General features: G+C 44.3%; 1 protein-coding gene and 1 long non-coding RNA gene across 8 annotated transcripts; one reads left to right on the plus strand and one right to left on the minus strand.

The window, feature by feature from the left end:
• Positions 1-594: 594 nt before the first annotated feature.
• LOC123934046 (zinc finger protein 655-like) lies at positions 595-15,586 on the minus strand. 7 transcript variants are annotated; one of them, XM_045993916.1, is made up of 5 exons: positions 15,460-15,564; positions 14,369-14,413; positions 14,121-14,263; positions 2,743-2,847; positions 595-2,224 (listed from the first exon to the last, which is right to left on the minus strand). In XM_045993916.1, exons 3-5 carry the CDS (start codon positions 14,254-14,256, stop codon positions 831-833), a joined length of 1,635 nt encoding a protein of 544 aa, XP_045849872.1. In that variant the 5' UTR covers positions 14,257-14,263; positions 14,369-14,413; positions 15,460-15,564; the 3' UTR covers positions 595-830. The 7 variants fall into 7 exon arrangements, with proteins under 7 accessions (XP_045849872.1, XP_045849870.1, XP_045849869.1 ...); XM_045993918.1 differs by lacking the exons at positions 595-2,224; positions 2,743-2,847; positions 14,369-14,413; positions 15,460-15,564 and adding exons at positions 10,656-11,344; positions 12,337-12,463; positions 12,863-12,948; positions 14,930-15,115; XM_045993914.1 differs by lacking the exon at positions 14,369-14,413 and having other exon boundaries at positions 15,460-15,586.
• Positions 15,587-15,619: 33 nt separating this feature from the next.
• LOC123934048 lies at positions 15,620-20,434 on the plus strand. Its single transcript, XR_006816728.1, has 2 exons — positions 15,620-15,888; positions 20,281-20,434. It is a non-coding gene; the product is annotated as an uncharacterized LOC123934048 (long non-coding RNA).
• Positions 20,435-26,746: the final 6,312 nt, after the last annotated feature.

Genomic DNA, 26,746 nt, shown 5'->3' on the forward strand with positions numbered 1-26,746 from the left:
AGCTGTGACAGGAACCAAATTTCGGAAAAAATAAAAATGTTCATAGGCCATATTTAAAAAAATAGTTTCAATGAGTCCCATAAATTTCATATACCTACTTACACCAGCTATTAAATAAAAAGAATGCCAGGAGGAGTCAGCATTGCATTCACCAAGTCACTCCTCAGACTATCTTCTTCTGCAATGAAAAAGATCAGGGCTATATATTAACAATTTTATATAAAATTTTCTCTCCAATATTTTGATGTTGAATAAAGCCTGAAATGTACAAGTCCGTTTTTTCCATTTGCGTTATGAGCAGACCGTGATCTGGTGCGGAGATTCTAAGGATGAAAAAGACTTGAACTCCTACTGGAAGACCTGTCACCTTTGCTACACTTGAATGGCTTCTCCTGGGCATGGATTCTTGAGCGTTGAGTGAGGGGTAGAATATGACTGAATCCTCCCACGTGCATACAGATTTATTACACTCATTGGCTTTCTGCATGGGATGAATTTGATGCTGAGCAAGGTAGTTACTTTGACTGAAGGCTATTTCATATTTATTCTGGTGATGGAATTTTATTCTGGTTAAGAATTCTCCAGCAGTGACTAAGGTATGAAGATGGCATGGAGCATTTACCACATTCAATATATTCGTAGATTTTCCCATTGGTATGGGTTTGCAGATGTCGATGAAGTTTAACACTGGCAAATAGTCTTCCTACATTCATCACATTCAGAGGGTTTCTCTCTGGTTTCGATTCTCTGATGCTGAATAAAGGTTGAGCTGTGCCTGAAGGCTTCACCACCTTCAGTACGTATATGCTTTCTCCCTGGTATATAACCTCTCACATGTTGAAGGAGGCCTGAATCTGACTAAAGGTCTCTCCACGTTCATCACATTCATAAGGTTTCTCTTTGGTATGAATTCTTTGATGCTGAACGAGGTGTGCTCTCTGACCGAGGTTCTTTTCCCATACATCACAATCAAAGGCTTTTTCCCTGGTGAGGACTTCCTGCTGAAGAACAAGATCTGAGCTATGATTGAAACTTTCCTCGTATTCACTACACTCATAGGATTTCTCTCGCCCATGGATTTTGTGATGCTGAATAAGGCATGACGTTTGGCCGAAAGCTTTTCCACATTCGTTACATTCATGTGGTTTCTCTCCTGTGTGAATTCTTTGATGCTGAATAAGATGGGAATTCAATCTGAAGTCCTTTCCACATTCATTACACGTATAGGGCTTTTCTCTGAGATGAATTCCTTGATGTTTAACAAAGGTCAACCCACAATCACTGTACTCATAGGCTTTCTCTTCACAGTGGACTTTCTGATGTTCAGCCAGGTATGAGGTATGATGGAAGTCACTGCCACATACAGTACACTTACAGGGCATCTCTCTGTGAACCTTCTGATGCTGAGTAAGATGCACGCTACGACTGAAAACTCTTTCACAATTACTACATTTATAAGACTTTGCTCTAGTGTGAATCCTCTTATGTGGAGTAATGTCAGAGCTCTGACTACAGGACTTATCAGATGCTTCACAGGATTTATCAGATGCTTCACATTTATAGGGTTTTTCTCTAGTGTGTATTCTTTTATGTCGACTAAGACTTGAACTCTGACTGAAAGATTTTTCACATTCTTTACACTTGTAGGGTTTCTCTCTAGTATGAATTCTCTGATGTCTAGAAAGGGCAGAGCTCTGATGGAAGACTTTCTCACACGCATCACACTGATAGGATTTCTCAGCGGCAGGCATGCTGTCACATTTACTAAGGTGGGAGAGATCCATTAAGCTTTCCTTATATTCACTACTCTGAACATCCTGTATGAGATTTATTTGTTCCTGTTTACCAGCAGCTGAATTCTGGTTCACCCCCATGTCATACTTATCAGTATCATCAATATTCTGAATTCTAAGAACTCTTTGATCTGTATCAAGGGTGGAGTCCAGACTGAAGCTTTTTTCAGGTTCATTACATTCATTGTTGTCACTGGTGAAGGCTTTCTTGCTGATTGTTATTTGCCTAAACTCTCTCTCCAGGAAGAGAAATTTCCTTAGGATTTCCTGAAGCCTTTCTAATCTGTCCTCAGGTTTAGACACTTCTCTAGTCCCAGGAACTTGGGCAATATCCTTTTTGAGTCTTCCTACTCTCACTTTGTACGAATGTACTTCTTCCAAAATTTCCTGCTTAGGAATCAACAGCTTGTTCTCTTCTCTGGTCTCTCCATCTGATTCAATATATAAATAGAAAATGCAAATGTAATCTGTACCCTGTGCTTAATGGGGGGGGGGGAACCTCAGAGAGGAGAAAACTAAATAATCTAGAATTTACTAAAATGAGAGAAGTTTATTTACTCTGAAGCAGAGGCACAAAATCTCAACAGCAGATGTAAGGGCATGAACAGGAGCAATAAGGTTAAAACGCAAATGGTTCAGGGTGTGGTAAAACAGAGGACTTTTTGGCACAGAAGGTAATCAATTAAGATGGTTCAAAGCAGGTAACAGGGAAGTAATTCAAAAGATTTATAGATCTTTTGATAGATAGATAGACCCAGTACAACTTGTGGGTGAAAAGGGATAAAATAAATGCAAAGAATTCATCAAAACTGAAGGGAAAACAAAGGAGCTTGCCATCTGGTGTAGAGATCGAGCTCTTCTTCTGACTACCAAAGCGGCTACAATTTGGCTCAACAATTTGAATCTTACTTCCCTACTAATTCCATCTGATTGAGTCTACCTTACTCACCTGAGCAGTCATCTCTTAAGACTTCTCTATTCTTAGTTTCCAGATCAAAGACCTGTAGATCTTGTTCCCGCAGGGAGATCCCATCAGGCTTGGAAATTGGAAATCCTGCTCACAGAGAAGGAAATGGGATGTGGCGATTTATCCCCCAGACACTACACAAAGCCACTTTTTCTCTTAACTAATGGTTAATGGAGAAAGAAAGTAAATTCTTAGGAAGACATAAGGTTAGTCCTAGAGAGTGAGAAGGGCAAAGATCCTCCACAAGGAGCTCCTACTTGTGCTCCAGAAAGAGGTGTGTTATGGGGCAAGTTGATGACTCTGGGAGAAGTATTCATTTAAACATTACTCAGACGGGCGCCTGGGTGGCTCAGTGGGTTAAGCCGCTGCCTTCGGCTCAGGTCATGATCTCAGGGTCCTGGGATCGAGTCCCGCATCGGGCTCTCTGCTCCGCAGGGAGCCTGCTTCCCTCTCACTCTCTCTGCCTGCCTCTCTGCCTACTTGTGATCTCTCTCTGTCAAATAAATAAATAAAATCTTTTAAAAAATAAAAAATAAAAAAAAAATAAATAAATAAACATTACTCAGACAAGGGAACTGGTGCATGAGTGTGTACCTGTCTTCACAGAAGCGATCTTCTTCAGCTACTGCCTATAGATCAATCTTTAGATTAGACCCCGTCAAAAGGGAGGCCCTCAAAATATACCTTTGCTGGACTGGAGAAAGGCAAATACTCAAATACCCATTGTGGGGTGAGCTAAACTGCAGCAACACAATCACTAACGACTGAATAAATATTCCAAGAACCAATCTTAAGAAATGTCACGAATCTCAATTTGCTTCAGTGCACATGAGGAAACAAAAAACAGCATAACACATTCTCACCATCAGGAGCTTACACTCTTCTTTATTCAACAAACATCTATGAGGTGCCTCCCATATGGAGAGTATGTAGAGACAGATATAAACAACTAACCATAATACGATATAGAGAGGCAAATACAATAAAAATGCACCATGGGGCGCCTGGGTGGCTCAGTGGGTTAAAGCCTCTGCTTTCGGCTCGGGTCATGATCTCAGGGTTCTGAGATGGAGTTCCCCATCAGGCTCTCTGCTCAGCAGGAAGCCTGATTCCTCCTCTCTCTGCCTGCCTCTCTGCCTACTTGTGTTCTGTCAAATAAAGAAATAAAATCTTTAAAAAAAAAAATGCACCTTAACATAAAAATTGCCGTTCTTGGGGCGCCTGGGTGGCTCAGTGGGTTAAAGCCTCTGCCTTCAGTTCAGGTCATGATCTCAGGGTCCTGGGATCGATCCCCACATCGGGCTCTCTGCTCAGCGGGGAGCCTGCTTTCTCCTCTCTCTCTGCCTGCCTCTCTGCCTACTTGTGATCTCTGCCTGTCAAATAAATAAATAAAATCTTAAAAAAAAAAATTGCCTTTCTTGGCTCACGTAATGGGACTGCTAGGATCTTATCTCTTTTAAAGCAAAACCAAAAAGCAGTCTGCTCCTGAGGGAGACAGAACTATCAGAGTATCAAAGGGGCAGTTTTTATACATCTTCAGACCAGAGTCTTCTACTAGCACACATACAAGGTCTAGCTCAAGCCCATCAACTTCAAAAACCTTTCTTTCGGGCGCCTGGGTGGCTCAGTGGGTTAAGCCTCTGCCTTCGGCTCAGGTCATGATCTCAGGGTCCTGGGATCGAGTCCCCCATCGGGCTCTCTGCTCAGCAGGGAGCCTGCTTCCCTCTCTCTCTCTCTGCCTGCCTCTCTGTCTACTTGTGATCTCTCTCTGTCAAATAAATAAATAAAATCTTTAAAAAAAAAAAAAAAACCTTTCTTTCTACTTACTGAATAGCTACACAATTTATTAGTTGTTCCTCTTATCCTGACATGTCACTATATAATGGAGTTTATAGATTTTTTTTTTACTTAATTGGTTTCAGGAATTATCATCCCTACTTTATTTGTAAACTTTTACTAGCAGGGACCACACATCTAGTATCTTCTTTTGATTTATTTACTTAAGAGTTACTTATTGAAAAAAAAACTAAAAAAGGAGTTACTTATTGAGTGCCAATCTTGTGTCCCGGTGTCAACATATCATAGATAACCAGTTTCTAAAAGGGCACTGGGCCTGGAAAATATGACAAACCAACAGCTGTCCTCTTGGGATTCCATATGAGAGCCTACGAACAGGCAGACACAGAACACACATAAGAAAGACATTTCCTGGGGAGCCTGGGTGGCTCAGTGGGTTAAGCCGCTGCCTTCGGCTCAGGTCATGATCTCAGGGTCCTGGGATCGAGTCCCGCATCGGGCTGTCTGCTCAGCAGCGAGCCTGCTTCCCTCTCTCTCTCTCTGCCTGCCTATCTGTCTACTTGTGATCTCTCTCTGTCAAATAAATAAATAAAATCTTTTAAAAAAAAAAAAAGAAAGAAAGAAAGGCATTTACCGTGTTTCTGAATTCCTGCTGGGCACTAATAGTCTATTACCCCCTTTGGATGCTTATTTAGTTGAGGTCCTCCATGCCAAATGAAATAGTTAAGTTTTTAAAAAAGGTTAGCATGGCTTGAAGCAGCAAATATTCTGCTTGAATTCTGATAACAGAATTTGTAGCTTTTACCTCGAGTATATCTAAAGTATTTCTAAGTATTTGATAACTGAAGCAACTTTTGCTTATTTACTCTATATCTACACGTATATCACCTACAAAAAACAAAAAAAACTGTCTCCACGTGGAAAGAAGCATTTGATTTTTTGAAAGATTTTATTTATTTATGACAAAGATCACAAGTAGGCAGACAAGCAGAGAGAGAGGGAGAAGCAGGCTCCCTCCTGAGCAGAGAGCCCGATGTGGGACTCGATCCCAGGACCCTGAGATCATGACCTGAGCAAAAGGCAGAGGCTTAACCCACTGAGCCACCCAGGCGCCCCAGAAGCATTTGATTTTAGACCGTGCTTAAGTTAATGCAGTGAGGAATAAGAGAAAAAGCTTAGTAGGCAATTAAAGATAAAAAAAACTATAGTTCTGGGACTCCTGGGTGGCTCAGTTGGTTAAGCCGGCCACCTTTGGCTCAGATCATGATCCCCGGGTCTTGGGATCAAGTCCCTTATCAAGCTTCTTGCTTGGCGGGGAGACTGCTTCTCCCTCTCCCACTTGCCCTGCTTGTGTTCCCTCTCCCACTGTGTCTCTGTCAAATAAATAAATAAAATCTTAAAAAAACATAATCTGCATCATCAGTATCATTAAAATAATTAAGCTAACACTTACTGCACATTTGGCAGATCCAAAGTACCACACCAAGAACCTTATAAATTTTCACTAACTTAATGGTAATCCTAACTTCATGAAGTAGAAACCACCATTGTACCCATTTTACAAACAAGAAAACTAAGACTGACAACTTAAGTAACTCACCCTGGAGCGCCTGGGTGGCTCAATGGGTTAAGCCTCTGTCTTCGTTTCGGGTCATGATCTCAGGGTTCTGGGATCGAGCCCCACATCGGGCTCTCTGCTCAGGAGGGAACCTGCTTCCCCCTCTCCCTCCACCTGCCTCTCTGCCTACTTGTGATCTCTCTGTCAAATAAATAAATAAAATCTTTAAAAAAAAAAAAAAAAAGTAACTCGCCCAAGGTCACAACAACTAGCGAACCTAGGGCTCAACATCAGTCTTTCAGAACCTGGCTTTTACATAATCTGCTTGTAAAAAACAATGGTTGTGAATGAAATCTGTCCTTTCCTCCAACATACGTACAGAAAGACAACAGAAGACCAACATACTGACAATGGAGTAAAAAGTAAAAATAAATAAAAAGAAGACATAGTGGTGCCTCAGTGGCTCAGTTGGTTAAGCGTCTGCCTTTGGCTCAGATCATGATCCTGGAGTCCTGGGATCAAGTCCCATCTCAGACTCCCCGCTCTGCTTCTCCCTTTGTTCTCCGCACCCCTGCCCCGCCCCCGACCAACCCCACTCATGTTCTCTCTCTCTCAAAAAAAAAAAAGAAAAGAAAAAGAGGACAGAGAAATAGTTATTAGAGTAATACACGGAGAGCCAGGACCCAACAGATTTACAGTCATGGATGTTCTAATTAAAAGCGGGCGCCTGGGTGGCTCAGTGGGTTAAGCCGCTGCCTTTGGCTCGGGTCACGATCTCAGGGTCCTGGGATCGAGTCCCGCGTCGGGCTCTCTCCTCGGCAGGGAGCCTGCTTCCCTCTCTCTCTCTCTCTCTCTGCCTGCCTCTCTGCCAACTTGTGATCTCTCTCTGCCAAATAAATAAATAAAAAATCTTTAAAAAATAAAAAAAATAAAAAATAAATAAAATAAACGCAAACTAAAAGATCACATAGTGTCAAAGAAATGAAAGTCTCTTCAAAATAAAAATCCAAACTCCTTTACAAAAGTATGAGCAATATTCAATTTGAGGAAATACCACTATAAAGAAGTAATTTGAACATACTCCTGAAATTTGTTTATATTAAAAAATCTAGGGGCGCCTGGGTGGCTCAGTGGGTTAAAGCCTCTGCCTTCAGCTCAGGTCATGATCCCAACATTCTGGGATCGAGCCCCGAATCGGGCTCTCTGCTCGGCAGGGAGCCTGCTTCCACACACCGCCCCCCACCCCCCGCCTGCCTCTCTACCTACTTGTGATCTCAGTCAAATAAATAAATAAAGTCTTAAAAAAAAAAAAAAATCTAGTCTGGGGCACCTGGGTGGCTCAGTTGGTTAAGCATCCGACTCTTGATCTCAGCTCAGGTCTTGATCTCAGGTTGTGAGTTTAAGCCCTGCTTTGGGCTCCATGCTGAGCATGGAGCCTACTTAAAAATTAAAAAAAAAAATTTTTTTTTAAATCTGATCTATTGCTCTTTTCGCCTGCAGTCGTTTCTAAAAAAGCATTTAAGGAACTACCACAAGTCAGGTCCTTACACACACGTAATTTAATCTCATTTAATCCTGGGCATAAATTCAATCCTTGGCATAAACCCAGAAAGGCAGACATTATTTTTCATGTTTTATAGTTGAAGAAAATGAATACCAGTTTAAATAATCTGCTCAATGTAAGATGAACCCAAGTCTGATTCCACAGTTTATATTCTTTCCAGTCTAACATTCTAAGGGTCACAGGAAGCATTAAGGCAGGTTTTCTTGCCATCGTCCTGAATGCCTTTTTCCTAAATTTTAAAGTCAGAACTCTATGACTTAAAAATACGCATTTGCAATTAATTTTTCCTATCTAAAATTATTTAATCTTAGGTACCTAGGTGGCTCAGTTGGTTAAGCGATTGCCTTTGGCTCAGGTCATGATCCCAGAGTCTGGATCCAGTCCCACGTTGGGCTCCCTGCTCAGAAGGGAGCCTGTTCTTCTGACCCTCCCACCTCTCATGCTCTCTCTCATTCCCTCTCTCTCGAATAAATAAAATCTTTAAAATAGATAAAAATTATTTGATCCTTTATTAAAATCTTTTGATTTTTGACATTTAAACCCTGACAGTGTTCCAATGAGATTTATTTTAAATCTGGTCTTTAAAAATGACATTTAAAATTCACCTCATTATTTGGTTTGTTGCCTATCCAGTTATGCTAAGATTTTAGCCACCTAGAAGTTTTATGCCCTTCTTCTTGGTCCTTAATACACAAAATCTTTCCTTAGTAATACTGTTCTTAGGTAGATACCTACTGTTTTTAAATTTATTTATTTGAGAGCGAGCAAGAGAAGGGACTCCCCACTGAGAAGGGGGCCAGAATCGGGGTGGTTCCCATGACCCTGGGATCATGACCTCAGCCAAAGGCAGCTGTTTAACCAACTGAGCCACCCAGGCACCCCTAGATACCTAATTTAATGGAACGTATCCCTAGACAATTTTATTTCTTCTCCAATGCATGTTTTGTTTTTTAAAGATTTTTATTTATTTATTTGACAGAGACAGTAAGAGCAGGAACACAAGGAAGAGGAGTGGGAAAGGGAGAAGCAGACTCCTCGCTGAGCAAGGAGCTCAATGTGGGGCTTAATCCCAGGACCCTGGGACCATGACCTGAGCTGAAGGCAGAGGCTTAACTGGCTGAGCCACCCAGGCGCCCCTCGAATGCATGTTCTTTCTGCTCCCAAACTGTACAACCTAATGCCCATCTGTCCAATTTTTCTAACTGGATGGATTTTTCTAATTGTAATCAGAGTATATAGCCACAAGAATACTTTAAAAAAACACATGTGAAGCCCCTGGGTGGCAGAGTCAATAGAGCATCCACTCAGTTTCCACTCACGCTGTGATCTCAGGGCAGTGAGACCAAGCCCTATGTCAGTCTCTTCACTCAGCACGAAATCTGTTTGGGACTTTCTCTCCCTCTGACCCTCCCCACTGCTCTCTCTCTCTCTCTAAAGACATAGATGGATAGGTCTTTAAAAAAAACACTGTATGGGGGCGCCTGGGTGGCTCAGTGGGTTAAAGCCTTTGCCTTCGGCTCAGGTCATGATCCCAGGGTCCTGGGATCGAGCCCCGAATCGGGCTTTCTGCTCAGCAGGGAGCCTGCTTCCTCCTCTCTCTCTGCCTGCCTCTCTGCCTACTTATGGTCCTGGGATCGAGCCCTGAATCGGGCTTTCTGCTCAGCAGGGAGCCTGCTTCCTCCTCTCTCTCTGCCTGCCTCTCTGCCTACTTATGATCTCTGTCAAATAAATAAATAAAATTTAAAAAAAAAAAATAACACTGTATGTGGTTAGACTAATTGTCCTAAGGGGTGTAACAATGAAAAAGAGCCTGAGCTTCAGATTCAGATCTGAGTCCTATGCCTAGTTCTGACCCTGAGTGGATCACTTAACTTTTGAGCCTGAGTTTCCTCAGGTATAAAATAGAGTAACGTCTGCTCACAGGGTTATGGCAAGGATTAAATGAGATATGTATCGTACCTTGTAACACACTGGCTCTTCAATAAATAGTAAATAGACATGGCAATAAAAGACATTCTATACAAAATCATTTTTGTTTTCATGACATCAACTTCCAAAAGCAAAGGGTAAGTGTCAAACATTTCCTGATTTATTAACTTACTTAACAACCAGAATTCTGATAGGCATGTTTCTAATGATGTCATTGAATAAGGCACCCGCCGCACTGACCCTGTGTGAAATGCAAACCAGACCACTTTCCTGGTCTTAATCTCCAGCACTAAGTCACAGAAAACTTCCTTTTGGGTATGACCCTCAAGCCAGTAATTCACTCGCTGTGAACAAACACAATTCTTTTCAGATTTAGCAATGAAAAATACGACTTTTTACTTTTTTATTCTTTTACTCGGCTGTTCATACTCTGTACATTTACCACTATACAGCAGAAGCACTTACCCAAAAGAACAAAGTTCTGATGTCTGTGACAACTGAGCTACTGCCGTGGGAAAAAGATGTGAACTTGACAGTGAGACTGCTAAGTCAGGAACCGAATTACAATGCCCATATTTTACAACACCAAACATTAAGCTAAGTACGTGTATAAATTCACATTTCAGGTGGAGTTTGCTGAGCCTAAAAATATAAAAATGATTTCCTAAGAACTGTAAAAAGTAATTACTAAAAAGATGCTGCTGACTTGGTCACAAAAGCAAGGTGAATGGCGGGGGGGTGGAGGGGGTTCTTGTATGCCTTTGTAGCCAGTATGTGAGCATGTGCATGCGTGTCCTGTACTTGCAGAGATGACACAGGAAATGCGATAAAATTCAGTCTAATAGCACGCTGTGCTACTAGGCTGATTAAAGTGCTAAGAAGTTTGTTTACTCCAAAAAGTAGACAGGTTAACTGTTGGAAATTATGTAATTATTAGATAAAATTAACAGTAGTTTACAAGTACATCACTTTACAGTTTACAAAGTTGTTAAATATACATTCAATTTGATACCCTGAAATAGAAAAATTAAACTCTTTCACCCTCCCATTTCCCATCCATCAAGGACAGAGCTAAGGAACACTTGATCGGGAAAGGTCATTTAAATTCATCAATCTGTATAGCACCACAAAGAATAAAGGGGACAAAGTCAGGGCCTTGGGATGGGGAGATAGGGACTTAAAGGAGAAGACTAGAGTGTTCAACATAAGGAAAGCCTAGGGGTCACAGGAAAGTCAGACCAGAGAAGGGGCAGGTCATATTCACTACAGAAAAGGGGGGTGCACAGCATATATTCCACATTCTAAAATAACATGAAAAGATTATAACTGAAGAGCTGGAGTTGAACTTTGTGGTTTCTCAGAACACAAATAGATGACCACCAACCGTGGCTTTTGAATGAACTCAGAACACAGGTTCAAAATTCATCTGGTTGCAACGGAGGGCCTCCTTGGCCCTTCCGAAATTTAACAAAGGTCATCTGAGGAGCTGCAATTTTACATACTGGTGGCATCCTGAGAGCATCAATCAAGTGTGATATCTTACAATCGTGGAAAAGGAGTTTCCGAGCGGGGACGAGCAATATCGATGGGAAGCCGATACCTGGGCCATCTCTTGGAGATTCCTGCTGAAAGAACTGCAAGTGTTTCTCCAGAGAAAGCACTTGCCTGGGTATGACTCAGGGCCGGGCAGGAATTCACACTATGAATCCGGGTGGTAGGAAGGCGGAGAAGTATGCCTATAAAGATCAAAGAGCCAGGAATGGGAAACACACGAAAAACCTTCCCAGTGGGCAGGCTGCCTCCCCACAGGTAAAAAGACTTCTTTAACCCTGAGCATAATCAAGGAGACAAAGGAACACCCTGGATGCCACCAGCATAGGCAAAGCCGAAATAAAAAAGAGAGAGAAAGAAAAAAAATATGATTAAATACACACATATATTTAGGGGGAAAAAAAAAAAGGCAGAAGCAGAGACCGGCCAAAAAAAAAAAAAGAGGAAAAGGAGCAATGCTCACATCAAGGGGGCTGCCAACAGCCCTGCTGATGCCCCTCTAGAACACTACTGGGGGCCCAATCCCGGCAGCCCACTGTACCACCCAAACGACAAAGGAGAGACTCAGTTTAAAGCTGAAACTTCTGCCGCTCCGGGTAAGGTTACTTAGGACTACCATCTGGATGACTCACTGAAATAGACCCGCAGTGAGTCATGTCTTTAAATGAAGTCTCTCACACTCTGCCTCTTGGAGATGAGTTTAGGAATGTTAAGAGGTGAGGGATCATTCAGCAAGGAGCTTAGCCTATTTAAAAAAGGATTTCTTCTTCCAAGGAAAATGGAAAACTTTCAGATACAGGGGCACTGAATTACCAGGAAGGAAAGTGTCTGCTTGTGGACTGGGAGACCCTAAGGTCCCTCTCATAAAAAAGGAAAAGATAGAGAAGGTAAGAACCGAGGCAAAGCACAAGCAAGTTTCCCTTTTCTAACAGGAAACAGATGCCCCACAAAAGCAGGAATCGTTAATTAAAGATAAGGAGTACAAGGTCTCCTCTTGAAACCCGCCCCTGCAAGAAAACCCACTCCCAGAGGAGAGGACCTTGAAGATGGAGGATTCAGAGGTTCTAACACCTGGAATCTGAGCCACACTCTACTTTCTCAGAGACCTCGCACCTCCTCAGAAACAAGGAAGTAAAGAAATCCTAATAGGTAAACTGAAAAATAAGAAAGTCCTTACCCAGTGAGACCACGTTCCCATAATTCTCTAACATCACTTCTCTGTAGAGATCCCTCTGAACAGGGTCCAGGCATCCCCATTCCTCTCGAGTAAGGTGCACAGCCACATCCTCGAATGTCACAAACTCCTGAAATAACACAGCCTGGCTGCCCTGCGGAATGAGGCCACTACAGCATCGTGGCCAAAAAGTGAAGGAGATGACACAGAGAGAGTGACCAGTGTACAGCCAAGCTGGGGAGGAGGGAAAACAGACCAGAAACAGGGGGGCAAGTTCCATAACCTTTAATATCTAATAAACGCCCATCACAGCACCAGGGGTAGAGAAGAAATAGTGTTTACTGAGGGAGGTGGGGAAATGGGGAGGTGGTTTCTGTGAAGTCCAGGTCTCTGAAGAGGATCAATTCTGAAACTGAGGTCTGCTATTGAAAAAAATTCAAGGCAGGGTTTATGGATGGGATGAGGGAAGGGCCACACTCAATCAGTAGCAACAGTCCCTGAGGAAAAAGCAGAGGGTTCCTCAGCTCACCTGGTACCTGGCTGTCAGGAGCGTAGCTGCCTGGTCTCCTGGGCTTCCCTCATGGGGAAGAGCAGGCACCTGGGGAACAGGTGGAGCTGAGGGAGGAGAGAGGAGCCAAGAGTGAGAGCAACCCTTCCCCAGGGCTCCCTGACAGAAGAGGGAGTCAGCGGGACCCTTCTTCGCATCAACATTCTAGTAAAACTAGTGAATGTTTCTCAGGTACCGAGTGCGTCTACTCTGCTCCTTCTCAACATCAGCATGCCCTCCTTACCCATGTTTAGGCCCGTGATTCAGGATTTTCTTATAACATCTCGTATTTCACCATATTCTCATGACAGGACATTCCTCTAACAAGAGGGTAAGTACCGTACCTGTTTTGCAGATGGGCAAAGCAAAGCACAAAGACTTGCAGTGACTTGTCCAGAGAAATGACTACTTAGTTGACTTACTGTTATGTACATTTTAGTAAGCCTTCATGTGAATGGACACTGTCTCTGTAACCACTGCGTAAGGCTCCCAAGAATAAGGAATGGTCGTCTGTTTCCTCGCAACCTTTTCCACACTCCCACAACACCCCACAGCACTCTACACACCACAGCACTCAACTGGTGTTGCTGACACAAGTTATTTCAGGCAATGCAGTCGGCCACAGCAATTTAAAACAAGGTTCTTACAAAACAAGAGAAGTACGAGACACATCAACCTATTTATATGATACATAAAGATGTTACTGTTCAGTCAATACGTGGTATGTGTACACTCGTACAGGCGTTATGCTCGACCCAAGAATTAAACGGTTGCTTTTTAGGCCAAAATTAGATTAGTCACAAACACTGCAGCTGCAGCAGAATGGCAGGTGGCAAAGCTCGCAAAGTCACCAAGGAGGGAAGAAACTAAGTGAAGGGAACAGGGGGAGAGAAGGGCCCTAACTCTAAGAGGAAGTAAAAGCGAGGCAGGGATTGCGAGATACAACAAAAGCAGCATATCTTAAAAATTTTTCTGGATGTGACACCGGATAAAGTGAAGGTTGCATGAATGAAAAAAAAAAGCCAAAGCAGAGTGAATGACCACCACTCTGCCTATTAAAGAAAGATGGACTGTCCTTAAAAGAGCCCAAGACCAGGACTGAACTGAGTCACACTGGTCCCTCCCTCAGACCTCCCCTAGGGGCCACCTTCTTAGAGAAGTTCCCGGCCTCTCTCGTACCAGACCCAGAAGCCCCACTGTATCCCCATTCTCGTGGATTTCAGTGCTCTCTCAGCCTTACCCCCGTTGAGCTCCTGTTCCATGTCGGTGTCCTGTGTGAACGGAGGCTCTGGGGACAGACCCTCAGACAGGCTCTCCAAAGACTGAAAATGGACAACTGGTGATCCAACAGCTTCCTGGGCGGATATTTCCTCCATCCCTGTTCTGAAGGACAAGGACCATCACTGCCGTGTCAGACTGTGAGAATTCATTGTATAAGCTAAGTCAGCCCATCCTTTTACATCCTCAGGACTTAGCCAAGTATCTTACACGCTGCAGATAACTCAACAGAAACAGTTAATAATGACTAACCACCTAAATAAAACAGAAAGAAAAAATGGAAATCATTCAGTTTCAAATATTTAAGAGCCAAATCACATGGTCCAATTGGGCAGTTTTAAACTCCACTTATTCAGAATTTGTGGTATTTCAGGGGAAAGAAAAAAAAAATCAAGAAAGCCCAACTTTTAAGGCTTCTATCTTCGGCTCAGGTCATGATCCTGGGGTCCTGGGATAGAGCCCCACCACCGGCTCTCTGCTTGGCAGGGAGCCTGCTCCCCACCCCCACCCCCGTCTGCCTCTCTGCCTACTTGTGATTTCTGTCAAATGAATAAATAAAATCTTAAAAAAAAAAAAAAAAAGAAAGCCCAACTTAATAAACATTTCTGAAGAAAGTTTAAAATATTTGAAATGTACAAACTTCTTTCAAGGGTCAAGTCTGTACGCAGAGAAACATACTAGTTATGATTACTTTTTTTTTTTTTAAGCAGGCCCCCGAGGCATTACTTGCCAAACACTGCCTGCCCACTGTGATTTACCAAATGGGCTTACCTAATGACAAAATTCCCACTGTGGTGGGGGAGGGGAATGGTCATACAGTTCACCAACGCAGACGAGTTGGGCAGGCCGCTTCCCACCGCCCTGACAGTGATCCAGGGAAGAGCTGCGTCTCAAACAGTTTGGCTCGCGTCCTTCAAACCCAAGGACGCCACAGGGCACCGTCCCGCTTCCACAACCCTCAGAATCGGCCCTGGCGCCCAGCCCTCGGAAGGCCTCGCCCGGCGCTGCCCTCCTCCCACTTCCCTGTTAGGTGAAGACGCGCTCCCCGAAGGGCGGGGCGGGCCCCAGACACCCAGCTCGCACCACGGCAGGGTCACCGGGCCCCGGCGGCGAAGCCCTAGTCCGCGGGGCGTCAGGGTAAAACCTGACTGAAGAGAAACAGGCCCTCGCACCCTGGCCCCGCAGCGCTCCTGGGGACGGGAACCGCCGTCGGCCGGAACGGAGCTCCTCCTCATCCTTCCCAGGAGCCTAAACCAACGGCGACGCCTACCGCGACCCCAAAACGGCTGCCGGGCACTCACCCGAGCTGAGGGGCAAGGCCAGGCGGCCGTCCCGTCGCAGACACCCTCGCTCTAGGAGCAGCCCCAGGGTTTCCGGGGTCGCTCTAGACCGCTTGGAGCCCGACGCTTCTCAGTGGCACTTCCGGAGGTGGAGTCCGACGACCATGGGCGGAAGGCGGGCCCCGGATGAGGGCCCCGGATGAGGGCCCCGGATGAGGGCCCCGGATGAGGGCCCCGGATCCGGGATGAGTATGGAGGAGGGTTTCTTGCCTGGTTTTTCGTGTGCTTTTCCCGGTTTGACTTCCCTCGGTGCTGATCCCGCTGGCAGCTTTTGGAGCCAGTCTACTAGTAGTGACCGCGACAGCCCCGAATTTGCGAAAGCGACCCCGCTGGCCCTTCCCTGATTCCAGCCAACCGTGGAGCCCCCGTGGGGTGGTGGCCGCCCACGTGGTGCGTGTCTCGGGGGTGAGAAGGAGTGGGGGACCTCATGGTCCTTAAGTCAGCGGGTGGGGGAAACAGCATAGGGGTACAAAATACACTGATTGTTGTTTTTAAGATTTTATGTTATGTTTTATGTTGTGTTATGCTATGTTATATTATGTTGTGTTATTTGTTAGAATCTCAAGCAGACTGCTCAGTGATTGCTGTGGGGGCTTGATCCCATGACCCTGCCATCAGACCTGAGTTGAAACCTGAGCATGTCCCTTAACTGTGCTAGCCTGGGCGCCTCCAAATTACACTGATTAAAGCGAGGGTGGAAGGCGTTTGGGTCTATGAGGACCACAAAAAATCGTGGGATCAGAATCTATTAATATTTGGGGGGAGGGACAGGGCATTGAGGAAGTTGGAGTTTCCTCAGAGAAATTGAGCCTGGAAGACAGCTGCGTTTCTGGTGGAAAAACTGGATTATACCGAAATGGACAGGTAAAGCAGGGAGCGTGAGGACAGATTGGGGCTGGGGGCGGGGGAGGGCTGTGCCAGAACTTTGTGACCTCCCATATCCTTAGAAAATGGCATATCTTGGGTTGGAATTGGACTGGCAAGTCTTTTAAAGAATAGAAAGTGATTTGCAGGGGCCCTTGGTGGCTCGGTGGGGTAAAGCCTCTGCCTTCAGCTCAGGTCATGATCCCCGGGTCCTGGGATGGAGCCCTGCATTGGGCTCTCTGCTCAGCAGGGGGCCTGCTTCCTCCTTTCTCTGCCTGCCTTTCTGCCTACTTGTGATATGTCTGTCAAATAAATAAATAAAATCTTTTAAAAAAAAAGTATTTTGCAAGGTACTTTAGATATGAGTCCTTTAAGTTTACAAATCAAGTATGATCCTTTAATGACATTTGACGTTTCAAATTAAATACAAGAAAAATCAAAAGTGTAGTATTTACGTGCCTTTTCAAATTCCATCAGCCTCTTGGAGATTCCCTTTCCTTCTTGAGGGTCATTGATCTAATGCAGCTTCCTACTATGACACACTTTCTAGCCTATGGTGTCTGGCAGGATGGAGTCAGCAGTCAGTTGCTTGCTATACAGCTCCAGTCAGAAACTTTTGTTGAGCAAAAATATACCCCCTAGTAATGCTTATTGTTTCTTTTGAGATTCCTGGAACCGTAGATGGCACATTACTCCCTCCTCTTCATTAACAGCTCTTCTAATGTTCTTTTTTTTTTTTAATTTTATTTGACAGAGATCACAAGTAGGCAGAGAGGCAGGCAGAGAGAGAGAGAGAGAGAGAAGCAGGCTCCCTGCTGAGCAGAGAGCCCGATGCGGGGCTCGATCCCAGGACCCTGAGATCATGACCTGAGCCGAAGGCAGTAGCTTAACCCACTGAGCCACCCAGGTGCCCCAGCTCTTCTAATGTTCTTTTTTTTTTTTTTTTTTTTTTAAAGATTTTATTTATGTATTTGACAGAGAGAGATCACAAGTAGGCAGAGAGGCAGGCAGAGAGAGAGTGAGAGGGAAGCAGGCTCCCTGCGGAGCAGAGAGCCCGATGCGGGACTGGATCCCAGACCCCTGAGTTCATGATCTGAGCCGAAGGCAGTGGCCCAAACCACTGAGCCACCCAGGCGCCCCTCTTCTAATGTTCTAAGATCACTGTGAGTTTGGGGGTTTTTCCCTGAGTTACCATTTTCCCACAGCTTGTACCAATTAGGCGGCTGCATTTCTGCCCGAGAAGTGAGCAGACTATGGCAAGGGGTGCATTTGTGTCTTAAGCTTTAGCTGACTCATGCAGTTTGCTCCAGTGAGAGGGCCTTGTGAGGCACTCATTTAAGAGTCCACATCTTGGGGCACCTGGGTGGCTCAGTCAGTTGAGCTTCCGATTCTTGGTTTCAGCTCTGGTGATGATCTCAGGGTTGTGGGATCGGACTCCGCACGTAGAAGGGTCTGCTTGCTTGTTCCTCTCCCTCTGTTCCTTTCTTCATGTCCTCTCCCTTCTCTCTCTTTAAATAAATAAAATCTTTTTAAAAAATTTAAAAAGTCCACTTCTCTTCAGTAGGCATCAGTCCCTAACAAAAAGAAACTAATTTTGCTTTTGAACAAAAATTTTCTTTCAACTGTTCTTCAGATGACACAGGTGGCAACATTTAGCCATCTCTTAAAAGTTGTCGTTTTTATCTTACACTGCATTGCTTCAAAGAAAAATATATGAACAACTATTCCCAAGGGATTGAGCACTTTCTTAGTCTTTCCCATATGCCCACCATTGAACTAGGTATGATAGTTACAAAAGAGAGAAAATATTACACCAGAATTGACACAAGTTCTAAACATGGAGTTTGTTTTCCCTGACTGCTTTATCTCCACCGGCACCATCATCTGAGGGTTTATAGGATGCCTTATCCATTAGACATACCTTAAATCAAGGAACACGTTTTATGGTCAAGGAGGTCTGACAATGAGCCTGTAACCGCAGAATTCATGGTGCTTACTTATCACCGAGAAGCAGCTATCTGATAGAACTGTGGAATGGGAAGGGCACCTGAGTGGCTAAGTTGGTTGGGCATCTGCCTTTGGCTCATGTCATGATCCCAGGGTTCTGGAATCGAGCCCTGTGTCAGGCTCCCTGCTCAGTGAGGAGCCTGCTTCTCTCTCTCCCTCTGCTTGTGTTCTCTTTGTCAAATAAATAAAATCTTAAAAAACTATGGAATGGGGGCACCTGGGTGGCTCAGTGGGTTGGGGCCTCTGCCTTCGGCTTAGGTCATGATCCCAGGGTCCTGGGATCGAGCCCCGCATCAGGGGCTCTGCTTAGCTGGGAGCCTGCTTCCTCCTCTCTCTCTCTCTGCCTGCCTCTCTACCTACTTGTAATCTCTGTCAAATAAATAAATCTTAAAAAAAAAAAAACAACAACTATGGAATGGTATATTGAAGACTCAGCTGAATTAAAACTTGCAACATTGGGGAGCTGTCCTCTAGGATACAGTATGTGCACTGATAACTCGAACCAATAACATACGTACAATATTTTGTCTCCAACAGAAAGATTAAGTGGGTACAGGAACCAAGGGGTACAGGGGTAATAACCCCTATTACTATCATATGCAGTAACTCACTTGTGGAATTTGTGCTTCATATCTCCAAACCCAGAGTCTTCTGGGTTATGGTTCTGATTCGCAGGAAGAACATTTCTTCTAGGAGCTACATTAAGTGTTCAAGTGAACTGGAAAGTAAGAATATCACCAGGCCCCGTAAGGTTCCTTGTGCCAGTAGATCAGCAGGCAAAGAATGGAGTTATTATTAAGGCTCTCTCCCTGCCGCACACACTACATAAATACAAAAACATACACAGCCATCTGCATTCAATAAGCTACCTTCCTGAATTTTTTAGGCACTTTAGTGTAGGAATGGGGCAGGAGGAGGGGGGAATAGGTATGAAGGGGAGAAGACAAGGTTTAGACAAGAAAGACAATGCATAACAATGTTATGTTCTTAAGATGACTTGGAACACTGGAAAGAACTTTGAGGAAGTATGTAGAGGAAGAAATTGTAGGGCTATGGGGCGTTCAAGGAAAAGCTGAGCTGAGGTGAGATACCCCCAAAACCAGACTCAGCGATTGGAGAACAAGGCCGCAGTCCTCCCGCGTTCCTAGAGTGGACCCCGAATGACTTCTTGAAATATTCTGTTCAGAGATTGGAATTAACCATACCCACTTACTGTTTCATACAGAAGTTTGTCGGTTGTCATAAAGAAAAGTATTGAGCAAAGTATCGGAACTCAGGGATGAGATGTACATTTTCCTCATTGAAAAGCAATCTCATTTGGCAAATATTTTTGAAGATGACATTTGGGTAACAAAACTGGCCTATTTAAGTGATGTTTTTGGCATTCTTAATGAGTTAAATTTGAAAGTACACGGCAAAAAACAATGTATTTCAGTATCTTTTTTTTTTTTAAGATTTTATTTTTATTTGACAGAGAGAGATCACAAGTAGGCAGAGAGGCAGGCAGAGAGAGTGAGAGGGAAGCAGGCTCCCTGCTGAGCAGAGAGCCCGATGCGGGACTCAGTCCCAGCACCCTGAGATCATGACCCGAGCGGAAGGCAGCGGCTTAAACCACTGAGCCACCCAGGCGCCCCTGTATTTCAGTATCTTGAAGGTATTCTAGGATTCCAAAAGACATTACTGTTGTGGCAAGCAAGACTTAAAAGTAATCGCCCTAGTTACTATACGTTCCCAACTTTGTTGCAACACGCTGAAGAGAACATCATGAATGAAGACCGCTTAAAGGAAATAAAATTAGAGATAATGATGCATCTCGCTTCTTTGTCTCAAACCTTTCATCATTACTTTCCAGAAGAGAAATTTAAATCATTAAAGGAAAGTATTTGGATAAAAGATCCATTTGTTTTTCAGACCGCGAAATCAATCATTGAGTTAAACTTGGAGCCCGAAGAAGAGAATGAATTATTGCAGCTCAGTTCATCTTTCACGCTAAGGAATTATTATAAGACACTGAGTTTATCAACATTTTGGATTAAGATTAAAGATGAATTTCCATTACTAAGTAGAAAGAGTATGTTGTTGTTATTACCATTCACAACTACTTATTTGTGTGAACTAGGATTTTCAGTCTTGACACGATTAAAAACAAAGAAAAGAAACGGGCTCAATAGTGCACCTGACATGCGGGTAGCCTTAGCCTCCTGTGTTCCTGACTGGAACGAACTTATGAACAGGCAGGCACACCCCTCACATTAAATCCAGTCTCTGTGAAATTTGGTTTTGTACTTTTTAAGGGTTTTTTTTTTTTAGTAGATTGTATTTAAAGTATTAATAAAATTATATTTGGAATTTACTATGTTTCATTTTCCTATGTAATCAGTGTCATTCCAGGAAACTTTTCCAGTTACACAAATTGGGTGTATGTGTACCCAGCACATCTTCCTTTCAGGCAGGGCCCAGTCAAGTTCAATTTCTCACCATCTATGTACTTCTGTGGTCTTCCTTTTTTGTTCTAATTCCAGGAAGTGAATCTTGATGCTAATCACGGTTTAACACCCTCCTCACACTGGGTTTATTTAAGCATGGCCACGTGTTATAATTCTAGCTAATGAGATGCATATGTAGGACACTCTGTCAGTGTGTTTTGTGAAGGTGTCCCTTGCTCTCAGAGAGAAGATAGTGATAGGGGCATCGTTTTTAAATCTCCCCAAGTCTCTCCTTAAAAACAGAGCAACTAAGATAGCCAAAGGGAAACTCATGGACGTCATCTACAGCAAAACCAGGTGACAGGATACCACTAACAGAAAACTAACATGGTCTCAAGCCATTGTGGAGAAGGAAAGAGAAGAAACAAGCGTCTGATAGATTTGAAAGCTGTGAACAGGTACTCGTGCAAAATTGCAGTGAGCTACACTAAGACCAGCCCCTTAAACCAGGAGCAGCTTGCCCACTTCAGTAGAGGGTGTGTTTTAGGGGTTGGTGGCAAAGCCTGGGAGCAGGATGGACCCTGTGGAATAGAATCCAAATTCACTAAGACGGGAACAAGAGAGACCGAGTCTTACCTCTGTGTCCTTAAGGATTGTTTGCTTTGGTTTCCTTTGCCCCCAATCAAGTTTTTTTTTTTTTTTTTTTTGTCTCCTGATTAGTGACAGCTGGCCTGTGGCCAAATTCCAGGGTTTGCCCAAGGGCCATCCTCTTGAGTTTATGATGGGTCTTTCCTACTAAAAAGGATTTCCTGCTAAAATCCTGCCCCTTCTGGATCAAATACCAGCTTCCTTTATGTTTTCTCATGATGGCAGTAACTAGTACACCTATCTCACCAGCACCATTCAACAAGGGACAATTTGGAATTGCAGTGACCCCTTTGGGAGAACATCTTTATCTAGGAAGATGTTGGAATGGGGAGTGAAGCTCACTCAGTTTGCTGCCAGAAAGAGAACCAGAAGGCTGTGAAAACATCAGATACAGAACTTGTCTCTCACTGTAGTGTTGGGGTCTATGTTACACTGAGGAGACCTGAGGCTCCAGCCTCCATTTCAGAGATAACGAGTCACAGTGAGGTCCTCTCTCTGTGCCTCCATCTCTTCTGTAAAATGAGGACTATACTGTTTGCTTTCCCTGCAGAGCTTTTGAAGACCATAGGAAAAATTCCTATTTCCTATGCTCTTCAAAACTTAAAGCACTTACAACTTAAAGCACTATATAAACAGGGTGTATTCAAGAAAAAGATACACCACGTGCTGCTGAGAATTCAGGATCTAGAACTGGACAGATGAATTCTGTCTCCGATCCTTACTACCTATCTACCTATCTGACCTTAGCTTTCTGAAGCTCGGATTGACCAATTCTAAAATTGGGACGCACCTGGGGCGCCTGGGTGGCTCAGTTGTTGAGCATCTGCCTTTGGCTCCCGTCATGATCCCAGGATCCTCGGATTGAGCCCTGCGTTGGGCTCCCTGTTTGGGGGGGGAGCCTGCTTCTCTCTCCCTCTCCCACTTCCCTGCTTGTGTTCCCTCTCTAGCTGTCTTTCTCTGTCCAATAAACAAATAAGTAAAATCTTTTTTAAAAAATACAATAAAATTGGGACATACTACTAAGTAGTTATTAAAAATGTATTGTAAATCTACATGTATTGGGAATACACTGGAAGCCAGTACGTTGAAAATACCCTCCTAAGTTAGGACAGAATTGTGTCTCCCCTCCTGAAGAAATTAAGAATAGAGCTTCCCTATGACCCTGCAATTGCACTGCTGGGTATTTACCCCAAAGATACAGATGTAGTGAAAAGAAGGGCCATCTGTACCCCAATGTTTATTGCAGCAATGGCCACGGTCGCCAAACTGTGGAAGAGCCAAGATGCCCTTCAACGGATGAATGGATAAGGAAGATGTGGTCCATATACACAATGGAGTATTATGCCTCCATCAGAAAGGATGAATACCCAACTTTTGTAGCAACATGGACGGGACTGGAAGAGATTATGCTGAGCGAAATAAGTCAAGCAGAGAGAGTCAAGTATCATATGGTCTCACTTATTTGTGGAGCATAACAAATAACATGGAGGACATGGGGAGATGGAGAGGAGAGGGAGTTGAGGGAAACTGGAAGGGGAGATGAACCATGAGAGACTATGGACTCTGAAAAACAACCAGAGGGTTTTGAAGGGGCGGGGGGGGGGGGGCGGGGTGAGGAACCAGGTGGTGGGTAATAGGGAGGGCACGTACTGCATGGAGCACTGGGTGTGATGCCAAAACAATGAACACTGTTATGCTGTAAATAAACAAATAAATGAATAAAAAAAAGGGGGGGGGGGAAGAAAAGGAAAAAAAAAAAAAAGAATTGTGTCTCCCAAAATTCGTACGTTGAAGCCCTAACCCCTAATGTGACTGCATTTGGAGACAAGGGGGTAAAGTGAAATGAGGTCATAGGGTTGGCCCTCATCTATAGGACTGATGTCCTTACATCCAGGAGCGCACGCACACAGGAGAAAGGCCGCGCGAGGACACAGCAAGAAGGCCGCTGTCAGCAAGCCTAGGAGAGGGCACAGTAGAAACCAACTCTGCTGTCACTTGGACCTCTCACTTCCAGCCTCCGAAACTGTAAAAAAAAAAAAATTTAGCTTCTGTTGTTTGAGTCACCCTTTCTGCAGCATGTAGTTCTAGGGGCGGAGCATACTAACTTACCAGGTAAAGTATTCAGCGCAGAAATAGACACGTCGGGTGCACAACAAATATAAGCTTTTTTTCTCATAGAAACAAGATAACCCCAATGGTTTAAGGTTGTTTATCTGTTTGTAGTAACACAGCGCAACCTATTTTCTCCTGGTTGCGCTCACAACCAGGGATGTATACTGTACTTGTTTTTGTTTGTTTTTTTTTTTTTAAGATTTTATTTACTCATTTGACAGAGAGAGAGATCACAAGTAGGCAGAGAGGCAGGCAGAGAGAGAGGGGGAAGCAGGCTCCCCACTGAGCAGAGAACCTATGCGGGGCTCGATCCCAGGACCCTGAGATCATGACCTGAGCCAAAGACAGAGGCTTAACCCACTGAGCCACCCAGGTGCCCCTGTAGTTTTCTTTTTCTGGACGTTCTCTAGGTTTCTTTCTCCTCAGGTCTAAACCACCAGAACTGCACTTACTGGTGAAGTCATTCTAGAAGTCTGTACAAGGTTAGAAAGAACGCTCATTCTTTCCTCCCACGCCTTTCCTGATGGGTCCCATCATTTAGGTTTAAGTCAAAGCACAAAGCTGGGCTGGGCAGGGGCGAGGGCACCGTGGAGGAGGAGCTTCCCTCCACATCCTGCTGGGGTGACCCCTCCACCACCCGCACACAGGAACTCGGAGCCGGAGGGGTCGACCCGGGAGAAGGAAGACCAGCAGCACCAGACCTTTGGGACAAATACAAGTCCCAGAAAACCCACCAGGAGTGCTTCACAGCTCCGCCCCCCCCCCCCACCCTCCTCCATGTCTTTGGTGTTCTCTAGGAATCTGGGAGGTCTCACCATGTCGGTGCTTCCCTGATCCTTCCTCTACACATGCAGGGGGCTTTAGCCTCCTCAGACAGGGAAAAAGACCAAAGTTTAGAAGCATTTCCTCCCCAGTGAGAAAGAAAGAAAGGAACTATGGGGAATCTAGCCTCCAGGTGGAAGGTGCAGGTCAGAAGTTCCTCCTGTAGGGAAAGTATGTCGAGATACTGACAGGGGGCCTAGCTGTGCTCAAATGGTTCCAGTACTTTTGGAAAAACAATAGAAAAATTTTATAGAACCAATCACAGGCTTCCTCTCTGCCCCCAGTACCATAGCAAATATTTTCTAAAAACATGCTCCATGCACCCATTTACTGATGTAATTGATTAGAACCTAGATTCTACTGTTCTGTTCCCTTTTTTGCCTTAGTCCCCTCCAATTTTGCAATATTAAAAAGGTTAAGAAAGAAGTGTCTCGAGCCAACAAATCTTACTCTAACTTGCCCAAACTCGAGCAAAATAAAATGCATGACCCTAATGTTTTGTTTCCCTTTCCTTTTGGAGGTTTGGAAGAGAAGGTATGATGGATACGGTGACTAACACCAAAAAGCTTTTCAAACATTGAAATCACAAAACTGTCTTAATTCTTTTTTGTCTTCCTGCACCCCGAAGCAATGAAGGAAAGCTGTTAAGACTGATCTGTAAGACTGATCAATATAGTTGTCAGCTCAGGAGGATGTTTCTGGCAATCAGAACCTGGATAGTCAACTGTCAGAAAATGTTTTCTCCAGTTCAACATGTTTATGAAGGATTTGTTACATAAATGTGCCTGAAAACTGGGGATTCACCCATCAGGGTGGGTTTGATAATCCCATGGGACCTGTGACAATTTTAAGATTTTGTAACTGTATGATTTTATGGTATCTTGAATCAGAATTCTTTTTCACACAGGTGACAAAAACACAGTTTTGCCACTTTGCAGTGTTTGATGTTTAATAATAAAAGGTGTGCCTGGGTGGCTCAGTCAGTTAAGCGACTGACTCTTGATTTCGGTTCAGGTCATGATCTCAGGGTCATGAGGCAGAGCCCTGAGTTGGGCTCCACGCCGGGCATGGAGCCTGCTTAGGATTCTCTCTCCCTCCCCTTCTCACATCCTTGTCCCAGGTCAGGTGCCCACGCACACACAACTCTCTCTAAAAGGGAAAAAAAAAAAAAAAAAAAAAAGCTTAAAAAAATAATGTAAGACATAATATAGCTTAGTGCTTAAGAGTTTAGATTTGGAGGCAAAGTGGAACGTGGTCTGGCTGGGTTCAAATACTAGTTCTGCCACATGCTGTGTGCCTTTGGGCACGTGAATTACCTATTGTAAACTTCAGTGTTAAAGAGAGATGATCCATATAAAGCACACGATGTTTGGAACATGGCAAATGCTCAATAAACATTAATACCAGTCTTCACTGAAGTGTTCCTTCTCCATTAAGTCTTGTATGTGACCTTCAGTAGTGATTCTCCTTGTAGGAGACTTCCTAAATGCTACCAGTGAGGCTCTGACACTCACTTTACATGAAATTGGTGGTTACCTGTCCCGAGGGTGTCACTGTCTCTTTAAGCAACTAATGGCTTTCAGCAAGAGCCACCCAATTCCATTAAACTTTCTATTTCGTTTTCCACCCAAACCCTACATAAGCCAGCAGCGCATCCCTTTCTACCTATATCCCATCCCAGTTCACCACAGTTGAGTGTCCCACAACTGAACAGCCACCTCACACCAGAAACTACCAGTACTCCGCCCACCAGCAGTGATGGGGGTCCTCCCTGCCTCCTGGCTGAGTGGCCAACTCCACAATCCATTCTTACAGTCAGCTTCCTGGGACCACCCATGGCACCAAATGTCTTAGATCAGATTTCCTAAAGCAGAGCCTGAGAAAGGGATTCAGAGCCATGTGATCTGTTGGGGAAGTGCTCTTCAGGAAAAGTTTTTGTGTTTTTTTTTTTAAGTAAACCCTATGCCGAAAGTGAGGCTTGAACTCATGACCCCAAGATCAGGAGTCACATGCTCCCCCATCTGAGCCAGCCAGGCGTCCCTTCCAGAAAAGTCTTTATGGGAAGGAATGAAACAGGATAGAGAGAGGCAAGAACCAAGCATGGATGCAGTCTCAGATACAGTCTGGCCTGATCCACAAAGGAGGGTTCTGCACCACAGTTCTCCCCGTCCCCCACTGAGACAGACCTAGTGAATTGGCCTTTTGTATCCCCCATATCAATCAGCCGCTGGCTGGCGGGTATGGAGGACAGCTAACTCCTGCGAGGAATCTCCCATCATCTGAGGACAACTTTCCAGAGTCTCTAGAGAAGGGGGGAAGTTTTGAGTACTCAGCAGCCAAAACTCAGCGGCCAGAGGATGGGTGTGCCA

This window comes from Meles meles, chromosome 21 (genome assembly GCF_922984935.1).
Source record: "Meles meles chromosome 21, mMelMel3.1 paternal haplotype, whole genome shotgun sequence".
Classification (NCBI taxonomy): Eukaryota; Metazoa; Chordata; class Mammalia; order Carnivora; family Mustelidae; genus Meles; species Meles meles.